Source organism: Staurois parvus, unplaced genomic scaffold (genome assembly GCF_062004578.1).
Source record: "Staurois parvus isolate SC_StPar_1 unplaced genomic scaffold, SC_StPar_1.0 ptg000108l, whole genome shotgun sequence".
NCBI classification, from domain to species: domain Eukaryota; kingdom Metazoa; phylum Chordata; class Amphibia; order Anura; family Ranidae; genus Staurois; species Staurois parvus.
Window position 1 is genome coordinate 1,345,755 of NW_028317904.1, and position 21,786 is coordinate 1,367,540.

A 21,786-nucleotide genomic window follows, 5' to 3' on the forward strand; every position below is an offset into this window, starting at 1 on the left:
TATAGACAAGGGATTACAACCACTTAAGAATAATGGGCATTTAGATTTTTTTTTTCATACCAATGGTTAGTAAGAGGAGGATCTGCTAATATCCTGAATATGGCTTTAAAGTGTTACTAAACCCACAACAGTAAAATCAGTCTGTATATGCAGTAAAGCATGCTTGTTATACTCACTGTGGAACCTAAGGGGTTAATCCTCTGCATTGTGTAAAAAGGCTGTTTAATTCTGACTTCTCTGCCCCTCCTCTTGTTCAAATGTTCACGCTAAGACAGACTGAACCCGTAGCCCTTCTGCACATGCTCAGTTTAGTGTGTATTGCTAGAGAAGTTTTTTTCTTGGGAGAGTGCATGTGATCAGCACAGGGCCAATCAGCCTGTCCAGACAGAGGTAAGGGGTTTTGCATCCTCCTAGAGCAGAATTAAAACCTCCTCCTACAAGCTTTAACCAGTGCTCAGCTGAAGTCACAAAACTGCTCTAACTGCTGATGAGAAAAGGTATTTAGCAGTTTATAGTTAATAAAATAATTGTACTTCCATGTTCTGTGTGATACCAGATATAGTGAATGCAGGGTCCTGGGTTTAGTAACACTTTAAGAAAATAAATGCAGCGTACGTGAAACAGTTTGAATTCTAAAAGTAATATTTCTTATTCTTGCAACTAGCCCCCCATTTATTGTTTTGTTAAAAAAAAATATATACATCTTAAGAATTTTTTTAATCCATTTTTTTTTAACTTAAATGAATAAATTACAAAAAGTTAAGTGCGTTATTTTTTTTTAAAGTAACATATCACCAAAATAAATATATACATAACTGTAGACTACAACCATATCTTTAAAAATATGGAATTGAGATTTATAATTAAAATAGGCCCAGTAAAAAAAAATTAATAAAAAAAAATAAACAGAGATAAAAGCAAAAAAAGTGCCCTTTCTGGAGATTCTGACCTTTGCAAGATCTAAACGTGCAGTCTATGTTTGTTATCCAGTGACCAATATTAATTAGCACCCTGTCAACCATGAAAAGCAGCCAATTTTAACCATTTTCTGCCAACTAATACATTAAAAAAAATAGTCCTCGTTGGCCACCCTTTACGTGACTTCAAACTGCTTCTGACAGGTATTCTTGTTGTTCCCATGTAAAGCACTTTGGTGGCTTATGAAGTGTTACTTTCCTGAGCCAACTCCAAGTTTTCAGCTGCTGTAATATGCATCTCCCAGAATATTCTGGGCTCCACTGTCCTTTAGTTTGGCAAATAGAATCTGTGCTGGAGGTGCAACACCAAGCAGATTACAAAATAGTGTTTTTTACGGTTATGACTTTGCTATATATTTGACATGGCAGTATACACGGAAAACCAAGGATCTGGCTCATGTGTTCCGAGAATGGCTTCCTGAGGTTTTGGGACAAGGGCTGGAATTTATTAAGGCTGTGGTTAAGTCTTCACTCAAGGCCATTTCTTTGGAGTCGAGAAGGTGGAACTCTGCACAGAAAAGCAGAAGGTGAAGGTAGAGGGTGTTCAGATGGGGATGTAGTTCAAGATTCACTACCGTTTTAAAGTGACAGGTGTAGATGTGACCCAGAAGGTGGAAGAGGAATCTGAATGTCTTTTGAATGGCTGGTTTAAAGGCCTTTGGGAAATCTTTACCTGAACGAAAAAAAAAAAAAAGACAAACATCATTGTTACAAAATCAGTCAAACAATTTTAAAAATGCAGACATTTTTAAGAGCAAATACTTGATCAAATGTGAATTACTGGCTTACGTACCTTGTTACGCAATTACAAAAAAAAAAAAAAAAAAGCAGCTTTGAGCCAATAAGCTTTGGGTTCCGGTACCTTAACCCCTTGACGCCGACGTAACACAAAGATGTGGCCTCACAGAACTGGGTTTTTTTCAGTGGGGCTGCATATTTGCGTAGCTGTCTTTGTGCTGGGAGCGTGCCGCCGAGCCAAGCGGTATTTAGATTTGTTTTACACTTAGGCGTGAAGGGGTTAATAAAGAAGCATTTCTGTCACTAGTATTCCTTAGGTCAGATCTGTGCCATATCATAACCTTCAAGTACCATCTGTACTTCTATGCAATTCAGAGCATCTTTGCAGGATATGAGCTGTATTTACACAACAGCAACCACAAAGTACAGCTAAAACTTTGTTCTTGTTTCTGGGCCATGCTACACAGAGACTGAAGCCATACCTTTGACAAAGCTGGCACTTAAACTGGACATTGCTCTCTGAAATTGCATGTCGAGTGGATCTGAATGCAAAATGGGAAGATTTGCTGTCTTGATATATTAAACATCTGGAATTGTTAACTAATTAGTATCCTGAAAAATCTGCCTTTTTATCGTGAATTCCCCTTGAAAATAGCAGTTCCTGGTATGTGAGGGTGCCTAGGTACTCCTGTGCCTACAGCCTCATAGATGTACAGTATATGTGTGTGTGCATTGTGTGAGGCACTGCTGCCTTTGACTGCTAGTGTCACAAGAATTGAAGCAAGATTTGGTAAAGCTGCTTACTGCTTTCTTTTCTGAAACGAAAGCTACTATGTAATGAGCTCCTTGTACCTTTCTTAAAATATATATATATATATATATATATATATATATATATATATATATATATATATTTTTTTTTTAAATACCAAACATTATACTAAACTGCTCTGTGTAATGGTATAGCACAGAGCACCTCCAAACCCCCTCTTCTGGGGTGCTCTGCCACTGATCTTGGCTCTTCCTCTTTTCTTTTTCCATGTGCCACCATAGGAAGCCGCTTCTTATGGTGGCACATGTGTGGGCTCGCTCCCGAGATAGACAGTGTGCATCCACAGACACACACACACACCGCAGCTGAGCCCCACCTCCTGCTCCCTCCTCTCAGCATTTGATTGACAGCAGCAATCTCTGCTGCCTCTGAGTCTGTGAGAGCGGAGAGAGAGAACCAGCACTGCTGCAGATGGGCACAGTGCTGGATTGATACAGGACTCAAGTATTTAGGGAGGGGGGCGGGGTTGGGGGAATAACTAGTGGAAGGTTTTTGCCTTAATGCATGATGTATGTACTACATTAAAGGAGAAGTATAGCCAAAGCTTTTTTGGTATACTTCTCTTGATCACTGGACTGTAGTTAGCTCTGCACTCCTGTGACCTGTTTTTCAGCTGACAGAGGGCTGAAGCCCGCTGTCATCTGACGTCACAGAGCTGGTCCAGGTTCTGAAAAGACCCCAACCATACATTTGGTATATGCCCAGAAACCTGGACTGGCAGCCTGCTCAGCCTCTCAGAAAGCCACTGAGAGCCTGAGCCAGCCGCTCCCACCTCCTCCACAGCCCAGTGCTCCAATGAGCGCTGGAAGGGCAGATGACTGACAATCACCACTCTCTGCTCAGAGTGGAGGGGGAGAACTGAGAAATCGCATTGTTTGATCGCTCAGTGCAGAGCAGGTGGGGGACAGATGCACCATTGGATCACTGCTACATTCACCTTGGTAAGAATAATGTTTTTTGTTTTTTTTTAAAGTCCATACTTCTCTTTTAAGGTAACAAAAACAAAAAACAAACAACAACCACTTTAAATATTCCCAAACCGAACAGTAATAAGATTACCAGTAGACAAGTCATCAGAGAGCAACTAAGCAAATCCCTGTGTTCTTTAAAGTGATTATAAACCTTTAATTTATATTTTAAATAACAGTTGTTATATTTACCTACTCCGTGCAATGGTTTTGCACCCCTGATCCAAGCCCCACTTGTAAGAAGGGCCCATGAAACATGGGAGATTGCAAAGCAGGTGGGGGCAATGGTCTTTGGAGTAATGAAGAGAAGATATACATATAGTATGACTGCTGCCAAACAGCCCAACCAGGTAAGTGACTTCACTTTACTGCACTGCAGTGAAGCAATACAGTTTAGTCACGGACTAAATATTAAGTATTTTTTACATGGGATCAAAAGGGTAATGGTCAGGGCACATAAGCTTAACTTACAGTGTTTAGTAGGGACCAAATCCTCATCTGTCAGGATTTTTTGGATGATGCTGGCAGCATAATCTGCATACTGTGGTCCAGAGCATTTTCTTTTGCGTCCTTTTTCATCTGTCCACTGGATTTGCCTAGGAAAAAAATAAATTAATTAAACTCTTGGCAAAGACTGTGGCTTTATACATCATTTAAAGCATATGCAAATTAATTTTTTTTTAAATTAAATTTTTTTAAGTTTTGGATAGAATGGGAGGGGTTAGACCATCTGTCATATTTTTGTTTGATCCACTCCACTATTTTGTCCTGGTGACCACTGTCCCTGTGATAGAAAATTTAACATTTTGGCGTTAGTCATGACTGCAAGAGATGAAGGAGAAATCTTCCAATGGGGGCAAATGTTCTGATGACTATGTTGGAAATTCCCCTTATTTTGGAAGATTTCCTCTCACTTTCTGTTATGTCTGCAAGACAGAAAGTAAAGGGAAATCCCTACAGCAGGACAAAGACTTTTACTCCTGTTAAACCTAATTGCTTTACATAATAATATACTGGTAACCCAGCAATTTTAATTTAAAGTAGCATTTGTCACCCTGTAAAAGCTCTGATTGTTGCAGTTATCAGCAGCCTCACTTATTTCTCCAGTTTTCATAAATCAACCACTCTAGTTACTGGGGAACTACAAGTCTCAGCATTCGCTACCTATTATACTTCCCATGTCCCATCATTCTTTTCCAGTTGATCTTTATTCTCTAGCATTCTTCATCAGCCTCCATAAAAATAAAAATCTTAACAGATCTACAAGCCCCAGTATACAAATTATGTAGAACCACAGTGTTTAGGATGACTACACAATACAATCTGATTGTTGTCCTGCTGCCACTTTCCTTTGTCCACAACTTACCTCCTTCCTCAAAAGCTACAATCGTCTTTCTGTTTATCTTCCAACCATGCTTAGCCCCTTCTATTTATTCCTCCAATGGTCAATGATCACATTACAATCAACCGACTCTACACCTGGTCCATAATCAGAACCACCTTATATCTCTACCCCTCCAACTAATCCACAGTAATCTACATTCTGCCTTTTCTCTTGGGGAAAGTGGAAAAACAGCAATAGAGCCATAAGGTTATCTTACTGGTATTGCCATCTTAAAGAACGGATGTTGATGTAAATAATCTGGTCCTGGGCAGGCAGCTTCTAAACCCCAGTGGATCTCCATGGTCTCCTTGGCTTGTAGTGTTATGTAACAAAAATGTAAATTGAAGCTCCACACCACTGCTTACAGGCTCAGATGTGACTTTGTTCTAATAAAAGGCCGGCTGACAATCCAAGGAGTAACCAATGCATTTCAGAGATCCAAAACCCCCCCTTTATCAGGGCCTAATTGAAAACAATGTGAATGGACTAGAAGTGAACTGGGCCTTTGATGGCATTTCTTCCAATGTGGTTACAACCACAGGTCTTGTCAACAGCTTGTCTGGCAGCCAAAACAGCTGCTGATAGCACCTATGCTTGGATGGAGGAATCAGTTATGTTCTTGATCATTCTATGCCTCTCTATTTGTTTCCCAGTCATCTCGGACCCCATCTTCTCTATCCTTTCCAATGTTCCATGGTATGCTGTAATGAACAACTTCCATTTTGCCTTCCCTAAGCTCTCCTGGTCCACAATCCTTTGTAGTTCTGCCGTTTTCAACACGATGGCACAAGAAATGCATAAATGCACATCAACAGATGTCAATGCGCATAAAAACACAAGTAAATGCTTTTCAATGCACGCGTATTTTCATGTTTTTTAAATGCACGTTATGGTGTGAAAGAGCCCAATCCTTTTCCTTCAATCATGTTTGGCTACCATTCTGCCTTCTTCTTCCCTCATGGTAAATAACAGTCTCCTATACCTCTGCTCCATGATCAGATTACCATTCTCTCTCCACCTATGAGTTGTAAATGGGGAAGACCACTTGACAAAATAATCTGTTCAGCTATAATATCGTATGAATCAGCAGTAATGCATACCAGTGTGTTGAAGCCAAAAGACCCCAAGCCTAAATTAACTCATTCATGAACGGCAAACATTTCCTAGTCTGTAGTTCAGCCCATCTAACGAAGGTTTTCATATCACTGACAGATGGAACAGCTAAATTGAGCATAAGCTGCGTGTCAAAGACCACTTCAATTCCGAGCAAAGCAAGGCAGCAGGTGCAGGGGGAGCTAATTATACGTCCCTCAGGCCTGCGTCAGCTGGTTTTTTGTTTGCAGGTTACCTGGCAACTTCATGACAACAAAGCGGAATCTGCACAGCTCTTCGGCAAGTGTAACATTGGATTTCCCAAACACTAGCCACAAAGAGAACATGTGTCATAGACCACCTTCTACAATGCTGGAGAACCAGTAACGTCACTACTTAAATTGGTTCTTCTTAAGGGAAGTGTGATCTATGGTTTTAAACAGCACTTTCTGGCCATGCCATCTGAAAAATGTAATTGTCAGAAAGTGCTAGGCTGCACAGCACTGTTAGAATGGGTTTTCTGATGCTGACAGTAGACTTTGCCTGCAAAATGTACATTGATACTGCCGCTTATAGTCTGCCTGAAGCTCACATGACAGGGTGATACCACAAGAAAACAGATGGGAGTTGGGTTGCACCAATACTGATACGGTATCGGTGTCAAAACTAAACATTTGCATGAGTACTTGTACTCATGCAAATGCTCCAATACCTAAAAATTGTTTGAGTGGTGCGATTTGAGCCCGTACAAATTGAATAGGCTCAATCGCACTACAAAGAGTCGCATGTGATTTGAACAGGAATGCGGTATGATTCCTGTCCAAAGCACATGCGATTTTCCTGTGGGTGCAGTGCGATTTGACCCTATACAAAATTAATGGGATCAAATTGCACTACAAAGATTTGCATGTGATTGAACAGGAATGCAGTGTGATTCCTGACCAAATCATATGCAGTTTCCCGTTCACATAGGAGCGGTGCAGGAAACTGCATGTGATTCAGACAGGAATTCAACTGCACTCCTGTTCAAATCACGTGTTTCTATGCAGTGCCATTTGAGCCCACTCATTTTTGTATAGGGTCAAATTGCACTGTACCACATGAAAAAAATAGATAGCGGTAATTGGTATTGGCGACTACTTTATATTTACATATACTGCCAGATGTTTACCCCCCCCCCAAAAAAACCCCCCCATCAAAGTCTGCCGATTAAAATCATATTACATACATGTGATTTCTATGGAACATAGTAGAGAAAAGTTCTAAGAAAATGTTTTACTTCAGGAGAGTTTTATTCCCCTTTCTAAGCTACATTGCAACCCACGCAAGGAAAAAACAAAATGGTTTCTGTAAACGGTTAGCATAACATAATGATAAGATCAGGTCAGGTTGGCGAGGACTCAAATGAACACGACAGAGCATTTCACAGATTCAAGATCACTAAAAATACAAATGACATCCCATAATTTATGTAAATATTTGACGCTTGTACAACAAATTTCCTCTTGATTGTCCAACATCATTGCTGAGAGCTGGGGAAGAATTTTTGAAAAGAAGTTCCTTTTTTAAAAAAAAACTTTTAATTTTCTTTATGAGGTGGAAGGGGGGGGGGCAGAGATCTGATGAATTAAAATGGTTGTAAACTCAAATAGGTTTTTACCCTAATGCATTATCTGCATTATGGTAAAAAAAACAAACAAAAAAACTTTCCAAACAACTGTTCCCATCACCCGGTCAACCTTCTCTCAGCCGTGCTCCCTCCTGGCCAAACAGGAGACTAAGAGCAGCGGGAGCCATTGGCTCTTGCTGCTGTCCATCAAATCCTGTACGGAGAGAGTGGGTATGGCTGAGCAATCTATGAACACAGTCCGGCTCAGGAGTGCACCCACATGGGGCACAAGGCTTGCTGAGAGGGCACTTGTAGGAGAGGAAAGCGCGATTGCATTTTATTTTTTAAAAAGAGCCTTTACAACCACTTTAAACTGGAGCTCTACCCAAAAGGGGATGTCCTGCTTTAAGGCCTCGTCCTCCACTCCCTATTAAGGATTGGCACCTTTGGGAAGTGGGTGCCCGATTATGACAGGTACCTGATCCCACTTCTACTGAAATCACCAAGGTGATCGGAAGCAGAAGTTGTGATCCCCACCCTTCCTCCCCGTCATCTTCTGGTTGAAGTGACAGGTCTCAGAAGATTACGGGACTATTCACAAGAAACAGCGATACTTGTGCATGTGCAGTGGATACCTGGCTCTGAAGCCGCAAGCTGTCACAGCCCGATGCCCACACTTAAGATTCCGGCATCGGGGAGAGAGGACGGCCATTGAAACCGGCTGCGGTGAGGACACCGCTGGATCGAGGGACAGGTGTTTTTTTTTAAAAGTCAGCAGCTACAGTTTTTGTAGCTGTTAACTTATATTTTTCAACATTTTGACTGAGCAACCGCTTTAAGACCAGATTAAGACCCTCCCATGCAGCTTTGTAGCAACAGATCACTTCTAAAGCTGGCCATACATTGATCAAAATTCGATCAATGCCAGGCTATCCCTGCTTGGCAGAAGCTGATTTTTTCATCGACTTCTGTCGAAGGCACATACTGGAAATCTTTCATAGTAGTGCCAAAAACAGTAATGTGCATTTTGCTTTTTCATCCCACCTAAAACACACTGACACTAAACAAAAACAGATTTTCTATTTCATCTTACATAAAATACACTGATCCTGACCCATAACTCTGACCTAGATATAACCCTGATCTAGTTATTTAATCTTTATTTTAAACTCAACTTTTTTTTTGTTTTACAATCTTCTCTAGCAAGAAGAAATGAAGTGTATCTTTTTTTCTCCTTTCAAGAGGAGAAATAGACAGTGACTGATCACTGAGTGATGTGATGGCCATCAAAGGCTATCAAGAGATTCTGGTTACTAACATTTATAGGTAAAGTTGATCCAGGGAATATCGGATTGCCTCTAGAGGGATCACGATGGAATTTTTTCCCCTGCAGGAGCAAATTGGATCATGCATTGCTGGGTTTTTTGCCTTCCTCTGGATCAACTGTGGGTGTAGGATTATAACAGTTTTTTTTAATGATTGAAATGGATGGACTTTTGTCTTTTTTCAGCCAGAAACCAAAGCCTTAAACAGCCTCTTTGGCATTCGTAATTTCTGTGATTGCCGAATGCCTGTGCCTAGGCCAAGCTCTGGCTCCTCCTTCACTGCTTAGTCCTGTAGTGACATAGGGGGTTGGAGAAACAAACCGGAGTGTGTGTGTGCGCGCATGTGTGGTAGGGAACACAAATATCCAAAATTCCTGGAAGAGAGAAATGCCAAAGACATGCCGAAATGTGGAAGGCAGCAGTGCTGGAATGGAGGAGAGGTAGGAAAAATGGAGTGGTAAGTATATAGCATGCTCTATTTCAGAGGATTGCTACATTTAAACTTTTAAAGATCTGACAGGGTCTTTAAGAAAAATCCAGACCATGTTATCTACTGCCTGGCTGAATTTAGATCCTGGCAACTTAACAGCGCCCTGAGATCCTAAGAGGTTAACATGACAACACATTCCTTAATATAACTCAAGGCAAGAAAACACTTGCAGCAGAGTAAACTGCATGTGCTAACTTCAGAGCTCAACTATTGACCAATCTCAGAATGATCTATCATCATCAATGTCCAGCGTGGACCCCAGAGTAGAAGTAAGAGGCACAGTCTACTCCTTCTCATAACAATGAGAGAAAAAAAAAAAAAAAGCACACAGATCCCTCTTTAAAATACATAGTGTTTGCTCAGTGCTCAGGCACAAAAATTACCAGTCAAGTGAGATGCATTTACTGTCAGTTTTGTAGCCTTTTGGTGGATCAGAAGATTTTATTTACCCCCACTGGAGCAATTTGGACCATGCTGCATAGGGGTTTTTTTTTGTCTTCCTCTGTATCAGCTATAGGTATATGGAGGTTTTCAATGTCTTTATTTTTTCTGTTGGTTGAACTAGACAAACTTGTGTCTTTTTCCATCCTGACGTACTATGTAACTATGTAACAACAACCTTGACATTTCACCATTGCCACACAATTCATCATGGTGCCTGAGTTTTGTTTTCCTATCAACAGAATAAATTCCATAAGTGGGCCTGTCCTTTTTTACAGGACTTCCTGCTACTGCGACTTTTAACAGCAAGACAAGCCCAATGCTTGATAAGCAGGAAGAAAATACTTTCAGACTGTGCAACAGGTCATCAAAAGCTTAAATATGCTTATCACAATGTGTGGGTGTGTATATCTATCTATCAATCATATACACACACAAAAAAAGGATTATATATGTGTGTATATGTAAAGTACTGATATGAACAGTTCAACATCCTCTGATAGCACTGTGTATAAGTGCTTTCAAAATGCTAAACGAGCAGGAAATGGGTAACAAGGAAAATACAAAGAATCTCACAACTTATATACGGTAGGTTCCTTGCATGCACAGAAAAGCAACTTAAAAGTGGTTCTAAACACTAAGGTTTTTTTTTTTTACCTTAATGCATTCTGTGCTGCAAGATCCCCTCCTCACCCCTTATACTTTCCTGAGCCCAATCTCGAGCCAACCTGAGCCCAATCTCGATCCAGCACTGTACAAAAGAACAGTGGCTCTCTCCCTCCTCACAGGGTAGATTGATAGCAGCAGAATCCGTTACCATATAGGCAAATTTGGTTCACTGTTGTATCCACCAGTATAGTTCCTCAGCCATATTTGCATAAGACAGTTATGTACAACATTGGTCCTGACCCGAAAACTAACCCAATAACAAGAGCAGCATGTTATGTCATCAAACTGTAGATAGAATGGGATTTCATGCTTTTTTTTATACAAGCAGCAGCAAAAAGAAAAATATACTATTACACATGTTATATGTTATTGCCTATCCCTCCCTGATGAAATATTGGCTAATTCGAAAGTAAAACTCAGGGCTTCCATATGAAGCAAAGAAAAAGTATGTCTGCACCTCCGCCCCCTTTCCTTCTCCCCAATACTTTATTTATGAAGAATCATTAGTAACAGGCTCTTGCAGATACCAAGATTTTTGGCTCTTCACAAGTTCAGCTACAAAAAAAAAAAAGAAAGTCTGCTACAAAGCAGAAAGGATGTACAGCAAATGCCAGGGGTTGGCATACCTATCCTTAGTAATGAGAAAGAGTGGGAGCAATATAGGGTAAGTCTGAAGATAGATAGATAGATAGATAGATAGATAGATAGATAGATAGATAGATAGATAGATAGATAGATAGATAGATAGATAGATAGATATAGATAGATAATCAACCGTGGAGGGCTTAGAAATTTTTAGGACTTTAGCTGAAGAGTTACATAGCACGCCCGGCAACAATTTTTTTTATTTTTCCAGCAATGTGCCAACTAAGCTCAATGTGATTTAATGGGTTCAAGTTTAGTTTAAAAGGGAATGTGTTTAAAGTTTTCATGAGTTGCAGCCTCTGTATAAGGCGTATATTGGTCCCATAAACAAAGTTACAGTCTACAGAGAATACTATTAAGTTGAGCAAACATGTTATATATAGTAGGTCTAGTTGAAAAAAAAAAAAAAGACATAAGTCCATCCAGTTCAACCAACAATATATTTTTCTTTATTCGACAAAACTAGGCTGCGTGCCAGGAAGAAGAAGAATGTTACTGTCCTAAGAAGAATGCTGCACAGTCTTGGCCTCATATTTAATTTATCACCTGATCAGAATCCGAGTGCTTTATGTTTTCTCCAAAACACAAGCTTTGGAAGAAAGCATAACTACAGAAACGCCATCTGTTGTTTGCTAGAGAATCATGGAAACTTAAAGATGGCCACCCATGTGCCGAGTTTCTTGGCCAACTCAGCAGATACATAACATTGGCCGTAACAAATAAATGAAACTGCCTTCATTAACAAAGGCCTGAATGTAAATTGACAGCTGGAGAATTAAATTATGAAGCTAACTGGTTGCTGCGCATCATTGCAGACAGTTTTAATACTAGACAGCAAACATTTTCCAAATATCGAAATACCAAAATCATTAAATTTTAACAGCACCTGCAATGGCCTACCATAAGCTAACCTTTCAGGAAGACGAACTTCTGTACAAGCAGCCTGCCCACACATGGATAAAAATTTGTCCTGTCCCTGCTGAACTGGTCCCTGAATTTCGATCCATGTATAGCCGGCTTTTCAGGGGCGCCTAAAGGTGGGCAGGGTAGGAGATAACAGGACAAACTGAGGTAAAGAGATCTAAAGGATGAGAGAAGCTCTAGAGAAGTCCTGGAGGTGAGAATGAGAAGAGGTAACAAGAGGGTTTGAGAGCAGAAAGTCTTGGGAAGAGCGCAGAGGACAAATTTGGTTGATATTTTTGAGACAAGGTTGGTGATGTAACGGAAGCAAAGTTCTGGATGTCTTTATATGTTGTCGTTTAGATATATTTTAAAGGAAAACTACATCTTAGTATGGTGGTGTTAACATTTATATGATTATCATTGATGCATAATTATATTTTAACTCATTTATGGATGGTGACCATGTAACCATGACCATAATAAAAAAAGAACCAATATGTGCAAAAGACAACACATTCACTTTAATTTAAAGTGGAAGTCCAACCAAAACCTAACTAACTAAGCTTAAACCTGCACCCACTCCCATTTTAAGCCCTATGCTATCTACTCTGTAAAGCAGGGGTGTCAAACTGACGGCCCTCCAGCTGTTGCAAAATCAACTGGATCAACTGTGGGTGTAGGATTATAACATTTTTTTGTATGGATGGACTTTTTTTTAACTAGACTAACTATGTATCTACCTAATCTAAGGGTGCTCTGGTATGGTCACATGATCTCTTCAACAGCCTGCTTCAGATGGGAGGAAAGTGACAACAGCTGCAGAACAAAGCGGTGATGTCACCCATAGACTTACTATAGGGGAATCATTGTCCACTGTCCCTCCTCTCCCCTTCAGCCAGCGCTGAGAGCCAATCATGTGACCAGAACAGAGTGCCCTTGGATTAGGCAAGTATAAGCATCTTTCCTGTACAGGGCAGTTAGTATAGGGCTTAGAATGGTTGTGAGAGCAGATTCAAGCTTAAGAGGAACTTCATCCTCGCAATCAACAATGACTATTTTGAATCCTTATTCTGCTAGCATTATTAAATAGATAGGAAAGTATACTTTACATGTTTTAAACTGTTTTTTACATTTCTTTAGGTACTTTCTAGTTTCCATGCCTAGGCAAATGATGTCATATATTCCGGAAGTTTTTGGAGGGTTTTTTCTGCCAAGCACACCCTCCTGCATGCATGCCTGAGCTAAGTGCAAATGGATTCCAGGAAGTAAATAATATATGAATCATTTGCCCTTACTCAAAATAGCCATGGCCAGAAATGCTAGGGGGTGTTTTTGGTTTGTGGTCCTCAGATACAGTGTAGTTCCGCTTTAGTTAGGTTTTGACCAGACTTCCACTTTAACATAATGAAAAGTCAACACGTGAAAGCACCCCCCCCCCCCCCCCCCCCTTTCATAATGGCTGTAACAGGCTGGTTGATCTGGTAATTCAGACAAAAAAAACCTCATAAACTGGTGTTTTTGTGGCATCTGCAGAAAACCCAATATCAGTTTGTTTTATGTTTAAATAAATAATCTGCATTAGATATATGGAATTGAGACTCTCTAACTATCTAACTACACTGTAAATGTTCTTTGTTTACCTTTCACATTATTACATTAATTCACTAGTGCACAACATTCACTTGAACAGAACAGAATGTTAATGATTGACCAGTCTTGGAGGTCACTATGTCAAAATTGGCACAGACGGGAGTTGGGCAGTTTTTCCAGACTCAGGAGGAACACATGTGACCATACAGGTGTATACACAATATTTAATCATTTAACCACCCAAGGGATAATATATGCAAATCAACCATATTCCACAGGGTCATAGTCAGATAATCAGTGAAAACATGATTCGCAAGCTACATTCCCTTTACAATGCACTGACATTCAAAACGGTTCATGTGCTGTAGATGGAGGGCAAGGAGTACTGTGTCTATCTGACAGGTGATTAGTATTAAAGTATATATAAGCTAAAAGTTTTTAGTTTTTTTTAAATAGAATAGGGGAGTATTAAAGCATTGCTAGTTTTTTTGTCATCGGTTTCTCATTATGGAGATCTTGCTTTACATCCTGTCCTGTAGACTCAACAGGAAGTGTGAGGATTTCTTTCCAATGTGAGGGATATCCCCTTTTAGACAGTTGTCACAGGGACATGTGTCCCCATTGGAAGAGTTCCCTTTTATTACTGCTCTGGTGGCAATTCAAAATTTTGGGTTTTTCCTCACTTTCATTCCCAGGGACATTGGTGAACAGGACAATTAGAGATTTTTTGCAGTCTTTGTCCCTGCCTCACTCTAAAAGTGGTTCTAACATTATTTTGTTCCAACCAATGCTTAAAAAAAATAAAAAAAGATGTTTTGCCTTTAGAGTGGTTGTAAACCTCAGACCTGAATAATGAACAAAGCATATCCCCCCATAGTGTGTGCATGTCTCAGTCCAGAGTACTAAGTACCATTGCTGTCTGCTGCCTGTTCCTCTGCTATCAGCATGAATCACTTCTAACAAGTTTTCCTGATACCAAGAGAAAAATTATGACAGGGGAGGGAGCAGATTGACAGCTTCAGCTCTGTTCCTGTGAGCTGAATCAGCTCTCTTCACTGATGTAACTTGAGCTCCCCGCCTCCTGCCTTTCAGAGCTGAGAGGTCCTGTGTAAATTCTGCACTTTAAATGGCAACTCCTGTGCACAAAACACCAAGGCAACTTCCTGCCTTTCAGGAGCATCTTGGAGAGGTTGACTTTGACATCAATCAGGCTAATGTGTTCAGCCCTCCTTTCACAGGAAATTCTGCACCCACTGACTCCCCAGATCCAGTGACACTGATCTGACACTACTAAAAAGCAATAACAGTGCAGAATGCAGTCAGTAATTTTGATTAAAAACAACAGAAAGTTATTTTATTGGACACCATCCCTGTATTATTATGCTGTATCTCATACCAGGTGCCTCTTCTGTCATGTAGGACATGCTTCATTTGTCCATCCACATAAGCCATCATGTCTGAGAAAATACATTCTTGCTATTTTACTCAATTTTTTTACCATGGGCATTAGTAGACCCAGACATCTGGAGTATGTGCTCTTGCAACATGCTGGGTAGAGTAATCTTTGGCAGACAGTGTCTTCACAGTTCCAGCACTGAAATCACTGATCTGTGCGGGAGCAGTGGCGCTTTTCCACTCTTAGATAAGTAACCACTGACACAAATGATCTGTTTGTCTCGCACTGAACACCAAAGTAAGAGGACATGTCTGTCACTAATCACCAACGTAAGGAGGCCCTAGACTTCTTAATGACGACCAACTTAGGAAGGAATTACACTTTACCACTGACCACCAATGTTAGGGGGCACTGCATTTTACCACTGACCACCAATGTACAGGATTGCTACACTGACTACTTTACACAGTGCATACCACAGATATCCTCCTAACCACTGCACTCTTGAGAGCTATGCTGTATATTACACACTTCTGACTGCTGTACACCAAAAGGTGTGCTGAATATCATTTAGGGCGGCTTCAAGCTGTCCCACTGAGCATTTACTAAAGCGCAGCTAGGTCACAGTTTTCTTGTGGGTTAGCTGCGCTTTACCATAGACTTCTATGAGCTCCTACGGTTTTGGTGCAGTTTCAGAAAGCACACCAATATTCCTGCATGGTGTATCTTTGGTGTTCTTTATGAAACAGCACTAAAACTGTGGGACATCATAGGTCTATGACAAGTCTATGGGAAAATGCTATTAACCAGCACAAACCCGTAGTTTAGCTGTGCTTTGCCCAAAGTACAAATGGGACCATACTGGGGCAGTGTGAAGCCACCCATAATTTTAACTGATGGTTTATGTAAGCTGTGCTGTACATTACATATCCCTGATCATTCATTGTCTATGTATGTAGCACATACAGCAAGTATACTCTGATTCTATTCAACGTTGCCCCTTTAAGCTACACCCACTGTTGAATCTGATGTGGCAAGATGTACAATTTGGTAACATCTGTCTAAGTGCACCCAAGGGTGCTCTAGTGCTTTCACAATTCTAGCAACACCTCTGTTATTGACAACATTCTAATTCCTGCCTGCTGGATTATTCACACATCAGAGTAAAAAAAGACCAGGAGTGCAGTTTTATGAAAGATTGTTTCCTGTGGTGGAAGGAAAGTAGTCTGGACAGACTACCCCAATGACATCAATACTTCTAGATGGAATTTGGAAGACAGGAATCTGCATCAACACCCTGTGATAAATAGGTGTTGAGAATCCAATTTTAGACCCGCTTAAACAAACATCAGAATGACTATTATTACTAAATCTGAACTCTATGCAGATATAAGCCACACACCTTAATGTAACTCTGTAAATTATTAATAGATCATTAAACATTTCATTAATGCAAGCAATACAAGTACCCTAATGTGGCAGTCCCTGTACAGCAGGACTCCATTGTGAGAGGAGGAAGCAGCAAGTCAGTTAGTGCATGTGCTGACCAGAAGCATGTTGCTTGGAATAGAAAGAGTGACACAGACATGAGCTCATTACCATGCTGCTTCTCTTTTCACTGTCCATTTCTCAGGCTGGGGTTAGTCAATGACAGCCTGGGCTCAGGGAAGTGGGATAAAGGGTGCTGGACAAGGCTAAGGACATCTAGCGGTGTAAAAGAAGTATTGCTAGGTGGTGGTGGAGTGCCGCCTCTGGACTGAAAATGTAATATTGCAGAAAAGGCTGCTTTTCTATTTTAAGGTTTAATGGGCAAATAACTTCCATCTTACTGTTGGATGGAGTTCTGTTTCAAACACTTCATATGTATATAAAAAACAGAAAGATGTTAGATTTTTTGTTTGTTCCCTTTAAATTTTATTGGATAGACTACACAATTTTAGTCACTTACATTGCCCAGGCCTTCATCGTGGGACAGGATGATATTGTACAGAATTCAGAGATGGAACCATACATGAGGCTGACGTGGTTGTAGAATGCAGATGCTATAAAAAAGAACAAAGTTAAAATAAATAACAAAACTGTGTATATATATATATATATATATATATATATATATATGCCAAATGTCACAAGGTACTCTCCTCCCCTACCATAGTTACTGGAACAAGACTATAATCATGGTAACCAGAGGCTGTTGCACAGAATCATACAAATTATATATATATGTTAAAGCTTGCCATAGATGGGTTTATTCTCATTGTCGTAAGTTTAAAATCATTAACTGCAAGTTTTGCTAAAGAGGATAGTTGCATCCACCCTTGTGCAGGGAAAATGACTGCATGCTGAGACCATAGACCAGTAATTTCATTAATTGAGACTTTTTTTTTTGCCAACTCTCTGACCGATGTGCCAATAACAATTTTTCAGGTAGTAGCATGCCTACTCCCTCCCTATAAACCCATTTCATCATCTGTAAAGCAGTCTATGGATTTATTTTTGTGGCCAGTGCAGAAACTTCCGTTGTCAGCCTCATTGGAAATTTCAGCAAAAATAAGGTTCACTGTGAAACAGCAAATGTTAACTATATTTTTACAAAATGTACAGCTAAGTGTATGTAAAGCCAATCCCTTTTTTTAAGTTGTGAATGGCACATGGAAGGATTGGAACTTCTATCAAGTTTTTATTACAGTCTGGGGAGACTGACCCTCTTGGTTGATACTAGTGACCCTTGCCTCAGGTACAGAGAGGGATGGGAATTTCGACAATTTTTTTAAACATTTTGTTCTCATGACAAATCTCTAAGTAGAGATCTTCCATTTACTTCTGGGGAGATTTTCTCTCACTATCTGAAATGAAATCTCCCTAAAAGGGACATAGACAGGGTGGTGTATGTTAAGTATGATAAAGCAAAAAAAAAAGAAGAAGATATTATTGTTATACAGGATTTACATAGCGCCAACAGTTTGCTCAGCGCTTTACAATATTCAATACATTTTTGCAATACATGCACATTGCGCATGTTTTTATCCCTTAACCACTCACCTACAGGGCACTTATATCCCCTTCCTGCCCAGGCCAATTTTCAGCACTGTCGCACTTTGAATGACAATTGCGCGGTTATGCAACACCGTACCCATATGAAATTTTTATCTTTTTTTTGAGACAGATAAGAGCTTTCTTTTGGTGGTATTTAATCACCTCTGGGTTTTTTATTTTTTGCTAAACAAACCAAAAACCACTGAAAATTTTGAAAAAAAAAAGTTTTAGTTTTTGTTATAAAATTTTGTAAATAAGTGATTTTTTTCCTTCACTGATGTGCGCTAATGAGGCTGCAGTGATGGGCACTGATGGACACTGATAGGTGGCACTGATGAGGAGGCACTGGTAGGTGGCACCGATGGGCATTGACAGGCATCACTGATGGGCACTGAAAGGCAGCACTCATATGGCACTGATGGGCAGCACTGATATGCAGCACTGACTAGCACTGATAGGTGGCACTGATAGGCGGCACTGACTGGCATTGATAGGTAACACTTAAAGGCAGCTCAGATGGGCACCGATATGTGGCATTGATGTGCACTGGTAGCCACTGATATGTGGCATTGATGTGGCACTGATGGGCACTGGCAGGTGGCAATGATGAGCACTGACAGCTGGCACTGTAGGACACTGACAGGTGGCACTGCTGGGGCTACACAGATCATCAGGGCACACTGATCATCAGTTCCCTGATGATCAGTGCACATGTCCCCTCTGAGTAAAGCCAATTACCGGCTCTTCTCTCGAGCTGTCAGCGTGACAGCTCGTGAGGAGAGAAATGCCGATAACCGACATTTCCCTATTTACATGTGATCAGCTGTGATTGGACACAGCTGATCACATGACCGAGCCGACATCTTCGGCTCTTTCCTTTGATAGGTGATCTGCTGTGTCCGAGGGGCACAACGCACCACCGATCGCCGCGCTGCGCGCTCCCGGAGCCGCGCATGTGTTGTTAGAATGGGAGGACGTCATATGACTTCCTCCCAGAATGAGAGAACCGCCTTGTGGCCGTCATTACCTTATATGGCAGGCAGGAGGTGGTTACTAAGCTCAGCATCTTACTGATGCAAAGAGGACACATTGCAATGTGCAGGCACCGCAGGTAGTGTATAAAGAAAGTGCCTAATAAAAAAAGGAAGGAGTTTAGCCCCTTTCACAGGGGGCGGACTTCCTTCTGATCAGCAGGGGATCAGCTCACAGATCCCTTGCTGATCAGAGCAGAGCAGATGGATGACACATTTGTGTCCACACATTTTCTGTAGAGGGGACATGTATAGCGCATGCTCTGCTCTATAGGCAGCTGTGAGCAGTTGTCCATTTACCCTCGACTACCTTCTGATCTGATCTGCCTAAAGAGAAAGACGGACCCCCTTCCTTTTTTTTTTTTTAGTGGACCAAAACGAGCCTGGAAGTAGGTGAGTGTAAACTGACACAAATGCAATTTACATCTGCCTGTCCATAGCAATGCACTGACCTTCTGATCAGGTCCACCTGAAAAAAGGACAGGCAAAACAGATCGGATCGCCTAAGTGAAAGGGACCTTTTTTGGGCGAAAAAAAACATGCAAAGTCTCTTCTACCAAAATAAACAAATACTATATTCAGTAGTGTTTGCCTGAAAGCAAACCTGCACTCAAATCCACATAGTGTATATACATATATATTTACAGTGAAACTAAAGGCAGGAATACTCACCTACACTCCAATGGTCTGACGCCCATGAGGTCCCTTGCCAGAGCCAGCATCTTCTCACCAGCTTCTTTTGGGTGGCATTCTTTGGCCATCTTGATTGGCTGGTGCAGGATGACATCCCTTTCAGACATGTGCAGCAGTGCAGTCATCGTGGCACAAAGGCAGTGTACTCAATTGTAAAGGGAGCTTCATAGCTCAGCGTACATTCTACAGAAGACTGTGAACAGGCAGGTAAGTGTATTATAGTGCAGAAGAGATAATGCAACACCTCTTCTGCAATAAAGAGTTTACCTGTCTGCAACTTTCTATTTTCAGCTTTTAGCCATGTTTTATTATAATATTGTAATAGTGATCTGTTGCTGCAGAGAGAGGCAAGGCGGAGCAGCACATCACTAAGTACTGTTTTAAAACTGTGCAGGGATAATAGCTGTAAAAATGCCGTAGTAGCACACTTTTAAAGCAGTAAGTAGCTGATATTCTTTGCAGATCGTGGCTTTTCTGACTTGTGAAAGATGAGCTTGGTCCCATCATTCCGATGTCCCAAACATCTATGCTGGCCCTTTATTGAAATGGGTGGCCTCACTCAGCAATAGGGAGACTTAGGGAACAAGGGACAGAAAGGGAAGCTTAACCGTACAGAAAAAAAATGTGATGCATATAACTGCAGCTGCCTCTTTATCTACTTACCTTTCTGACATGTTTTCATCAAGTTAACTTATGCTTCTGAAATTTTGTTTTTTTTTCCATTATATGCTCAGTATGAATTGTCTACGATTGTGACTGATATACTTTACTACCCCCACCACTCAGTTTTCCCTGAACTAGTGAACCAGATCACAAGACTAGGAAAAAATTCTTTGGCAGGAAGAACTTTCATTCCCATTTAAAAAACAAAAAAACCTTCAAGTTTGTAATTGGCTATTTGCCTGGTGGTCTCTGATGTACTCATAGATAGAACATTAAAGAAGGATTGCAATGAGTTCAGAAAACCAGATAGATACGGAAGCAGCCCAAGCTAGTGAAAATATCGGTTTTAACTTACCATTACTGGCCAGCCATTCCTCTACGTTGAGTCCTTTAGGTAACGCCACCAGCATTAATATATCAGCATCTAGTATTCGGGCAGATGTGTATCGAGGTTCCAAGTAGAGCTTTTCTGTTTCTGCTGTGGCTTTCTTCTTTATTTTACTGCTGAGATGAAAAAGTAGAGTAATTGAGTCTAGGGTCAGATAAATGTCTGGTATAATCTTAAGAAACATATTAAATATGTTTTATGTGACAAAAGCAACAATTATTGTGAAATATGGATTACACTAGAGCGGTGGCTGTCAACTTGTGAGGCGTAGAGGGCTTCGAATGTGTGCCCTGACAACAGGGCCACACCTAATATTCAATGACAAACAACTGTCAGAGACTTCCGACATACTAGACGAGATGGCCAGAGAATGTGGACATGCAACAGGTGTGGTTGGAAACTGAAAACACACTCCAAGAAACAGTCAGTCAGGGGTTATGCTAAGGAAGACTTCAAGACCTCTGCAATTACAGCCTCTTCACAAATGAATGGTCCCGCTACTAACTCCTGGGGTCTGCAAAGGGGCACACAGCAGGTACAAAAGGGTTACTTGGGCACCAGGGCACTGGAGAGATCTAAAACCCAACTTATCTACACATTTTGATATTGTTGAGCTACCAAATACATAATTTATGGAAAAAGTCTCCCCTCCTTGTTAAAAAAGCCCCATAGCCTAGGGGCCAATGACATTACTCAACTTCACCATGGGATCCTAACAGTTGAGGATCGCACATATTGTGAGAATGCACTCCTGCACTTTGTAGGCTACTAAATAGAAGGACAAAGCATTTTCATGCCAGGTACACAATAAGGTTAAAGCCTAACTCCAGGTTTCTTAGGACTTTAAAAAGTTTGTTTGGACCAAGCCAGTCCAAACAAACTATTTGCTTCACTAACAGATGTGCCCACTGGGAGC

General features: G+C 40.7%; 1 protein-coding gene across 2 annotated transcripts in view; it reads right to left on the bottom strand.

Annotated features, from left to right (window-relative positions):
* Nucleotides 1-698: 698 nt before the first annotated feature.
* Nucleotides 699-21,786, bottom strand: part of LOC149467487 (MOB kinase activator 2-like) — a 53,666-nt gene continuing 32,578 nt past the window's right edge. Inside the window, exons 3-6 of one of the 2 annotated variants that reach the window (XM_089671596.1) lie at nucleotides 20,838-20,983; nucleotides 17,008-17,101; nucleotides 3,987-4,111; nucleotides 699-1,650 (exon numbers count right to left, since the gene is read on the bottom strand). In XM_089671596.1, the coding sequence (XP_089527722.1) occupies nucleotides 1,373-1,650; nucleotides 3,987-4,111; nucleotides 17,008-17,101; nucleotides 20,838-20,983 (643 nt within the window). In that variant the 3' untranslated portion in view covers nucleotides 699-1,372. Of the gene's footprint in view, nucleotides 1,651-3,986; nucleotides 4,112-17,007; nucleotides 17,102-20,837; nucleotides 20,987-21,786 lie in introns of both variants that reach the window. The other variant, XM_089671595.1, reaches the window with a different exon arrangement.